At 33.7% G+C, this 9,540-nt stretch overlaps 1 protein-coding gene across 1 annotated transcript; it reads left to right on the top strand.

The window, feature by feature from the left end:
- Positions 1–2,245: 2,245 nt before the first annotated feature.
- Positions 2,246–9,332, top strand: LOC120349101 (intersectin-1-like; the record flags this gene model as incomplete). The annotated part of the gene is made up of 4 exons (XM_039419059.1): positions 2,246–2,421; positions 4,174–4,417; positions 5,941–6,082; positions 9,156–9,332. Coding segments are annotated over exons 1-4 (739 nt in total), but the record flags the coding sequence as incomplete, so codon positions are not given.
- Between the last annotated feature and the right edge of the window lie 208 nt (positions 9,333–9,540).

The following is a 9,540-nucleotide window of genomic DNA, read 5'->3' as shown; positions in this document are numbered from 1 at the left end:
TGGCCCAATGAATAATTGTGTATCATTGAATCAATAAATAAATAAAATAATAAATCTCCTTTAAAAAAATACAAACAAGCAATTAAAAACATAAAAAGTACAAAATACCTAAAATTCAATACAATAGGTCTATAAAAATAAATCAGGGTAAGGCCGACTCCCATCTATTTATCAAAGACATCAATTACGAGATGTAGAAAATGTATAGAAAGATTCATGTTGTAAAGTGAGTGAGAATGATATACCATCAGGTAAGACTTCTCTGATTGGTTCTCGTGGAATTAATCACGATTAAAATTTAACCGGCTTTTGTGCAACCGGCACTTAGAAAATATATCGTGAGATTCACAAGATTATACGTTATAATGCTAATGGAAGTATTAGGTAATCAGGGTAAGACTGACTTTCATCTCGTATTTATTAGAGAAAGAGCAAACAAATGCATGTAGAAAATGCAGACCCACCTGAGTTACGGGTAACACCTGCTCGTATTCGATAAAATATTACCTGTTACACCATGAAAAATATTTGACATAAAAATATTGATATTAGTGGTTCGAAACCCAGCTAAAGTTGTGGACCACTAATCTCTCATCATTATATTTTGGTAGAGAGTTAGTGGGGAGGATATTTTTGAATATTCTTTCCGAAGAATGGACATTGATATGTCCAAAGCTCCGCCAATTTATGTAGATGCATAACAATATAATTATCTATAGTTATTATATTACAAATTGCTTTCTCATATCATATACAGTTCAATAATTATTTTCTTAGTCTATCTTATGTAAATTGATCTATAATTTTGCTGTATTGTAAGGTATTGTATTATAAGTGTATAAGCCAGTATATATTGTAATCTACATAAATAAAGTACTCAATCAATCAATCATCGTTCTCATTATCAATGTACATACAATGGAGCTAATGTTGGCATCACTCAGCAAAAAGAGGATGGTTTAATCAAATAACATGGAGATTGATATTATTTCAAGTATCGTCTAGTTTCAACTGTATTCAATTCAATTTATTGACAACACAAGAAACATGCAATGTGAAAAAAATAATATGGTATTATTTTAGACTTAACGTTATAAGTTTATTATTTTAGACTTATAAGTCCAGTAGCACAAAAGCCTGTTAGATTTTAACCGTGATTAAATTCCACCATACCAATAATTAGTATTTTTTCAAAAGCCTTCACTGATTAGTTCTTGTAGAATTTAATCATGATTAACATTAACAGATTTTGTGCAACCGGTCCTCATAGATTGAATGCTTTACGAATTCTTTTAGTATTAGTAACTTTATTCAATTCAATTAAATTTATTCACAAAACAATGAAAATACAATCTGAAAAAATATATGGTATTATTGTAGGGTTTCAGAGATCGAATGCTTTACGTTAAAAGACTTTTCTGAACCAATAAGAGAAGCCTTCGCCAATTAGTTATTGTGACATTATTTACTCATGCTCACAATTTAACAGGCCAAAGTCTATAAAAACCAGGTCAATACATCCGTGTTCCTTATGGAGCTTCCATTTTGTGCCTATTTCATGGCGGTAAATTTGAAAATCCAATATAATCAAAATTTGCTCGTAACAAAATCATGCATTATGCATTTTAAAACCAATATTCTGGTTCAGATAATATGACACATTGTAAATTCAGGTATTAGATTTTTCAATAATGAGACTTCAATAATAAATGCTTCAATTATTCATTTATTTATTATTGAAAATTGTTCTTATTCTTGTAACCTAAGGATTATGATTCATAAGGCATTGGGACAAGACAGAAATATGTGAGGCCAACTTCAAAATAGTTTAAAGTTCCTGATCAATTAAATCTAAAAATCAACAATTCAGTTTCTAGTATTTTGCTAAATACTATAATTCTGTAGGAAGAATTATTTCTACAATTCCAATTACTAATAACATATCATGTTCAATCTACAATGATAACAGCTAAAAATAAATTTGAAAATTGGTGAATTAGAACCCCACAAAATGGCGATTTCGCAATGCATCACGGGACTGTGTCATGACCTGTATTTATAGACCTTGTAACAGGCTATTGTGCAACCGGGCTTCAGAGATTTACGATATCTTCTAGTTTTAGTAACTGTATTCAATTCAGATTCAATCAACACCACAAGAAAATACAATGTGAAAAAAACATATGTTATTACTTTAGACTTTTAGATATAGAATGGCCTACGTCACCTTTTCTCCGAGTCGTCCATGATTGCATTGCAGGTACCTCTGGAACAGAACGCGGAGCCCGGCTGGCTGGCGGGCGAGCTGCGAGGTGCCACAGGGTGGTTCCCCGAGTCCTACGTGGAGCTGATTGACACGGCGACAGCCGACGGGCAGATGACGGCCGCTGAGACTGAGGCTATGCAGAAACGACATCTAGAGTGAGTACTCCCAACCCTGGTAGTTGATGGATTCAACATTCAATAACAAATAGTTCCATTGCCACAGACAAACACATTCAAATGCAAATTCAAATATTACTTTCCTTGCCCTATTACCATAGGCAAGGAAAGTATTGCTTTCCGAAAAAATTAAGGTACCCTGATTTCAAGTTTTCTATACGTTTCAAGGCCCCCTGAGTCCAAAAAACATGATTTGGGTGTTGGTCTGTGTTGTATGTGTTATGTATGTATGTGGTATGTGTGTATGTCTGTGAACACGATAACTCCATTCCTAATTAACCGATTGACTTGAAATTTTTAAACTTAAGGTCTTTATACCATGAGGATCCGATAATAAGAAATTCAATTCAAGATGGCGGAAAAATGGCGGATGATTACTAAAAAAACATGTTTTCACGTTTTTTCTCGAATTAGCTCTAACGATTTCTTTAAATTTATACCATGGATAGCTATTATTATAAAGCCCTATCAACTGGCATGAGTCTCATTTCTGGGAAAATTGCGGAGAAAAATGGCGGATAATGTCTAAAAAACCATGTTTTTCACGATTTTCTCAAAAATGAACCGACCGATTTTTTTTCAAATTCATACCCTTTATAGTTATTTATCAGCTCTATCAACTGGCATGAGTCCTTTCTGGGAGACTAATTCATTGGGAGATTTATTCATTGATTAAAAAAGCATTATCCAACTTGTTACAAACAAATACCTATATTTTGGTACTTATTTATTTATTTATCATTTACAATCAACTTAAGGACAAAGAAACAGACTACGGTCCTGAACTTCTTTTCATCCCAATTTCATAAAATAAATTGTCCAAATAAAGGTTATTTAAGACTTTTCAATTCTTCACTAATTTCCACATTGCAACAAAACACAAACACTTGAAACAATTATTAATTTTGAATTTAGAAAGATTAAGATCAGAATGATAACAAAATTCCTTCCACTTGTACTCAAAACTGTAAAATAAATATTAATTTGAAATGCACAATAATTAAGAACGACAAAAAATCAAGAACCAGAATCGGATATTGTGGGGACATTGATATGATAATCGTATTCCTCTACAAATCAAATTTATTCACTCCAAATTCATACAAAAATACAGAACAACAGATTACAAAAGAACATGGACTTATATTTTGTTAGTGACATTTTCTCAACACATTTGCTCATTTTGTTGATTGTCTTTGTATCTGGTTCCTATTCGCGAACAAAGTCCAGTACCTTACTGTACTTCTTGTGAGTGTTATCATAGAGAAACACTAGCATAAGTAGATATCCCATAGTATAGGGCGTTTATGTCACAACTTTTATTGTTATCTCAAGCCGATAGACCACGTAGTTCTTTCCCGTGAAGCTTTATGACGCTGGTAGTCTCTCATATTGTGCCGTTCATACACTCTCACCCCAACAAAACAGTAAAAATCTACAATAATCGGCTTGAGTTAACAGTAAAAGTTGCGACATAAACGCCCTATACCATGGGATATCTACTTATGCTATTGTTTCCCTATAGTGTTATCTTGTTCTTTTGTAATCTGTCTTTTCTTGTTCTGTATTTTTGTGAATATTTTGTATGAATTTGGAGTGAATAAATTTGATTTGTAGAGGAATACGATTATCAATATCAATGTCCCCACAATATCCTATTCTGGTTCTTGATTTTTTGTTGTTTCTTAATTATTGTGAATTGGTCAATATTGCTGATTTTGCTGATTTCAGGGGCATAGCTGAGGTGCCAGAGAACATATCGGACAACGGATCAGCAGTGCTTGAGGTGGCCGCCTCGAGCGGAGGGGACGCTGGGGGGGCGCAAGGGCCGGCGGTGGGGGAAATGCCCTCGCTGGTGCTCGGACTGGGCACGGCCGTAGAACTCACTGTGGTCGCCCTCTACAACTTTGCTCCCTCCGATCCCCGGCAGCTGGCTTTCGCCAAGGGCGATCAGTTCGAGGTTACTGAGAATCAGGTACATTCATTCATTCTTAGGGCCATACGCACCATCTACGTTAAACCATAGAGAAACTATAGAATAAGAAGATGTACCATAGTATAGGGCGTTTATGTTCCAGATTTCACTGTTAACTCAAGCCGATAAATTATATTCAAGGGATTTTGAAATAAATAAAAATTAATGTATTATTGTATATGCAATTCATTCTTTATTCATTTATACAATAAGTACATTATCAAAATGATAGGGAGGGGAAAAATAAGGTAACCTTGTGCTATTCATCTTCCAAATTTAGATAAGGTTACACATGGTCCGAAATAGGTTGTATTGTTGATGTTTACATCACAAAATTTTCAGTCAAGTATTTTTACAAAGTAGATGTTCAAATTTAGATGCTTCAGAACTAAACATAGAAGAAATATTTCACATTATTATTAATAAAATATGAAATATAATCACATATTAAAATTAAAAATATAATTTTGAAGAATTACCGAAAAACAAACGTGATTCTAAAAGCACAGCAAAGAAATGAATGTATATGTAAATTTGAGTCCCATGTACTGTGTCTGTTTATTGTTGTGTTTTATAGACCCTGTTTTTTGTGCTGTATTGTATTGTGTTCACTGGCCTAGATTATGTCAAACTGTAATGCTACTATTGAGGCTAATAGAGATATTCTGTTATATTCAGATATTCATAGCAGTTCTCTTTCGTGAAGCTATGTGATGGTAGTTTCTCATACTTTGCCGTTTTTACACTGTCACCCAGATCGATATTATGAAGAAGCCATCTGCAAATCTTAGATTAACAAATCATGAAAGCTATTTTAGGCTCAATTCACACTTACGCGACTCATGTCGAGAAGAGACTCGACTCTAGTCGAGAGCATGTGTTTTCAAATGGTGATGTCGCGGAGACTAGAATCGACTGGTCTGAGTGTCACCATTTGGAAACACATGCTCTCGACCAGAGTCGAGTCTCTTCTCGACCTGAGACGCGTAAGTGTGAGTTAAGCCACAAATGTACAATGTGCAAACACAGTCCTATCGTCTCTTATTATCCTATCCTAATATTGGGGGTACCGAGCTACGCACGAAAGTACAAAGATTTGGAATGAAAATTTGGAATTAAATGAACATGCAATTCATCAATTTAAATTTTTTTTAGTATTTACAGTGAACAACTGATATCGTATTAGGTTTGTTTTGTGTAAAGCTACGTACAGAATTGAGTGCCATGAACACCCGCAATTTACTTATTATATCTCTACCTCACTTTTATTCATTTATTTCTGTATATGCAAATACAATCCAGGTAATAACAACAGGCATTTGCTCAAAACTGCTCCAAACCTTAATTTGGAATACACAGTCTAAAGTTTATGCTACTTAGGTAACTTAAATGATAACTTCCTGTAAAAATAATACAGATATAATCAGCTGATGAAAAGTGAGATGCACGTGTTCGTGGCACTCTGGTCTGCAAGCAGCTTAATGTGAAGGATATAAAATAATATGCTGCTATTGTTTTGGCAGGATAAATGGTGGTATGGTTCTGTGAATGGCGCGGAAGGCTGGTTCCCGAAGAACTACGTTAAGCTGGCCACTGAGCCAGTTGCAGCTGTCCAGGCAACAATACCTGCTGCCTCTGACGGTGCCATTCCTGAAGACCAACAAGGTAGGTGTCGCGGATAGACTTTACTATGAGAGCACCAGTGATCATCTGTATCGATATAAACATATCGATAGTATCGAGTTAGGCTATGTACATAGGTTAGTTGAATATTAACGAGTATCATGTTTTATCGATAGTATCGAGTTAGGTTAGTTACGTAGGTTAGTTGAATCCTTAGACCAGTTATAGAATAGACACGGCCTATTGTACATTCATACTGAAAGTCGATGAAGCCAACATCTACTGCCATATCTCCAAATCGTGACGTCACCATCAGATAGAAAACTTTTTCTGAGAGTTTGTTTACATTGTTTTCCATAGCAGATTGTGTCTATTTTAGCGAGAGCGCAGCTGGAGTTTGCATTTTATGAATAATTAATCCTCAAAATAGAATTTTGAGGGATCAATTAAATCCTTCTGAAATAGACACAATCTGAAAGTTTTCTATCCGATGATGATATCACGATCTGGAGATATGGCAGTAGATGTTGGCTTCAGAGGCTAGACTTCCCAGCGTGTCTATTCTATCACTGGTCTAGGTTGAATCATAGCCACCTCTAATACATGTATGTATTAGAGGTGGCTATGGTTGAATAGTTACGAGAATCGATATTTTAATATCGATTGTACTGGTGCACATATCGATAGATCGAAAAAGGTTAGGTAAGTAGGTTAGTTGATGAATAGTAAGAAGTATCGAAATTTTAATATCGATAGTACTGGTGCACTTGAAGTAAAGTGTCTCCCCGTTGCCGCTCATTACTGTGACATCATTTCATATCAATTCAAGTATATCTTCCTGCTTCATTAAGTTACTTGAAATAGTTTACCAATTGATGTTTCTCATCTATCAGTAGGAAAGGTTCAGTTATTCATAAAGTGTGTAAGGATGTAGTGAGATGACACTATCCAAATTTTTAAATGTCTTCTAATAGTCTTTTAACACAAGATATAGTCCATATCACGAATTTGCAATATTATAAATTCGTGATATTGAACTATACAGAGTGCTCTGAAAAAAGGGCTAAGTCAAGCATCATGATTCCTCACATAAAAAAGTCTAATTACATAGGTCCAAAAATGCTTGGTTATCAAGTTATACAGGATGGAAGATTTCGCCTGAATTTCAGTTCCCCTGCTGAAAACGAAGTCCTACGTATTTGTTGGCTGTTAATTAATATGTACAATTTAGCGTACTTTATGTAAAATGAACTGAAAAATTGAATAAAACCGTTTCCAGGCCTGTAGCTACAGTAATTTTTCAGATATTTGACGAAATACGCGAAACTTGGTCCCGAAAACAAGTTCCTTCAAGGTTTGAAGCAGATTTACTAAGCTAAATGTACAACACAAAATATTATAACACAAACGCATAAAAAAGAGCCTAACAGATTTTGTCTATTCTTCATGAGTTTTGTATGTAATTAAGGATTATTTTTTAAAGTTGCTTTGTCTGTTGTAGACGTATTTACATAGTTTTCATCAAAATTAAATTTTCTACAAGTTCTATAAAAATATCTTGTGTTTATTATAAATTTAACATAGTAAATTTGCTTCAAACCTTGAAAGAACTTGTTTTCGGGACCAAGTTTCGTGTATTTCGTCACATATCTTACAAATTACTGTAGCTACAGGTCTGGAAACGGTTTTATTAAAATTTTCAGTTCATTTTACATAGAGTATGTTTTTTCTTTCCCGTGGAAAAAGGAAAATTAATAACTATACTATACTTCACAATAAAATGACAATTCACTTGTTAACTTTTGAAAATCTGCTGAGCTATGATCTACCTTTCTTAGTGCTGCTTGCACAAAAGCCTTCTTCTCGAAATAGTCTTCTCTGATTGTTTCCCTAGCAATTAATGACGATTAAAATTTAACCGGCTTTTGTACAACCGGGCCTTAATAATCTAGATCATCTCTAAAGGATCCATCTTAATCGCATTAAATATATCAGCAATTCTATAACTGCATCAAACTAATTATATTTTAAGATCTGCAAACAGATTTATATTGTTCCTCGAACTGACAATAACTGAACTGACTGATATGCAGAAGACAATCTAACTAAATAGTAAATAAACTAATGAATATTATTACAGAACATTTTATAAAAATAAAACCTCAAAATCACTTGAAACGAAAATGAGAACTGGATCAAGACCGAAAATGTTTAGTCAAAATATTTTGATTCTAGGCATTTATCAATTCTTTATTTCCCTGTTTATTTAATTTTTCCCCCTTTACTAACTGAAAGTTTCGCTCAAACTGAATTCATATATATATATTATAATAATATATATTATATATATATATATATATATTATATATCTATATAATATATATGTTATCCTGCACTGTATTTCAATTCGTGATAAGCAAAATGAATATTTGTTAACGAATTATATTTTGTTTACGTTTATATTATTCATGCTATGAACTACTCCACTATCATGTTTTTCCTTTTCTTTCTTGATAATTTATGCTAATTTTTTGTTGAAGTGTTTGCTAAATTTTTTGTTTCATACAGTTACTTTTTTCTTTTTTCTCAAATTGGGTGCTCACTGAATTCTTGTTGCTAGCGCACAAACCTTTGTTTTATTATATATTAGATTATTATTTAGTTTCAATGAAAGATTTTGTAATTTTGTTAGTAAATTTCTAATTTATGAAACTGAATTTTGTTTTCCATGTATTTTGAATTATTTATATGAATTTGGCAATAAATTTGATTTGAAATCTGTAATGTTTGTTGGTTTTGATAATTGAAACACTATTTCCCATACACGATTTTATTGAATCTTCCAGATCATACAGAGCACAGTGATAAATGAGCACAAGCATCACGCTGTCAGCTGGCAGCCAGTGCTACCAATTTATAAATACAAAGTATCAACTTATAATAATGATAATTCATAATTTTAGAATATAAAAATAATACATTACAAAATCTATCTGCGTTGTTACTTCTTTCACGTTTTCACTTGATTCTTTTAATCTATGACTTGAATGAATGCAAAAACATGAATGAATTACTTTTCCTAATTGCACATGTATAATGGTGAATGTTGTTGGCGAATACTACGTGTCGCTGTACCCGTATCAGTCGGAGGAGGCCGGCGACTTGAGCTTCAAACAGGGCGAGGTGATGGTTGTGGTGAAGATGGAGGGGATTGGTGGCGGAGTCATCGGAGACCGCACCGGAATATTCCCCTCCAACTATTGTTCAGAAGGCCGACCAACAGGTGCAGCAGGTACGCCTAAAGTCAGGTCCACCTTATAATTGCTGTATTTGATGATTGACAATTCCACTCAAACGTGTGTAAACGCTCTTTCAAGTTTTCTTGAATTTATTTATTTATTCATGAAACATAGCCACGAATCATAAACATAACGGGTGACCCAGATAACGGGAATTTCGAAAACGCCATAAAACAAAAGTGAGAAGGGCGAACATTTTTT

Source organism: Nilaparvata lugens, unplaced genomic scaffold (assembly GCF_014356525.2).
Source record: "Nilaparvata lugens isolate BPH unplaced genomic scaffold, ASM1435652v1 scaffold8246, whole genome shotgun sequence".
Classification (NCBI taxonomy): Eukaryota; Metazoa; Arthropoda; class Insecta; order Hemiptera; family Delphacidae; genus Nilaparvata; species Nilaparvata lugens.
The sequence above is the reverse complement of the archived record's forward strand: the minus strand, read 5'-3'. Positions and strand labels throughout refer to the sequence as shown.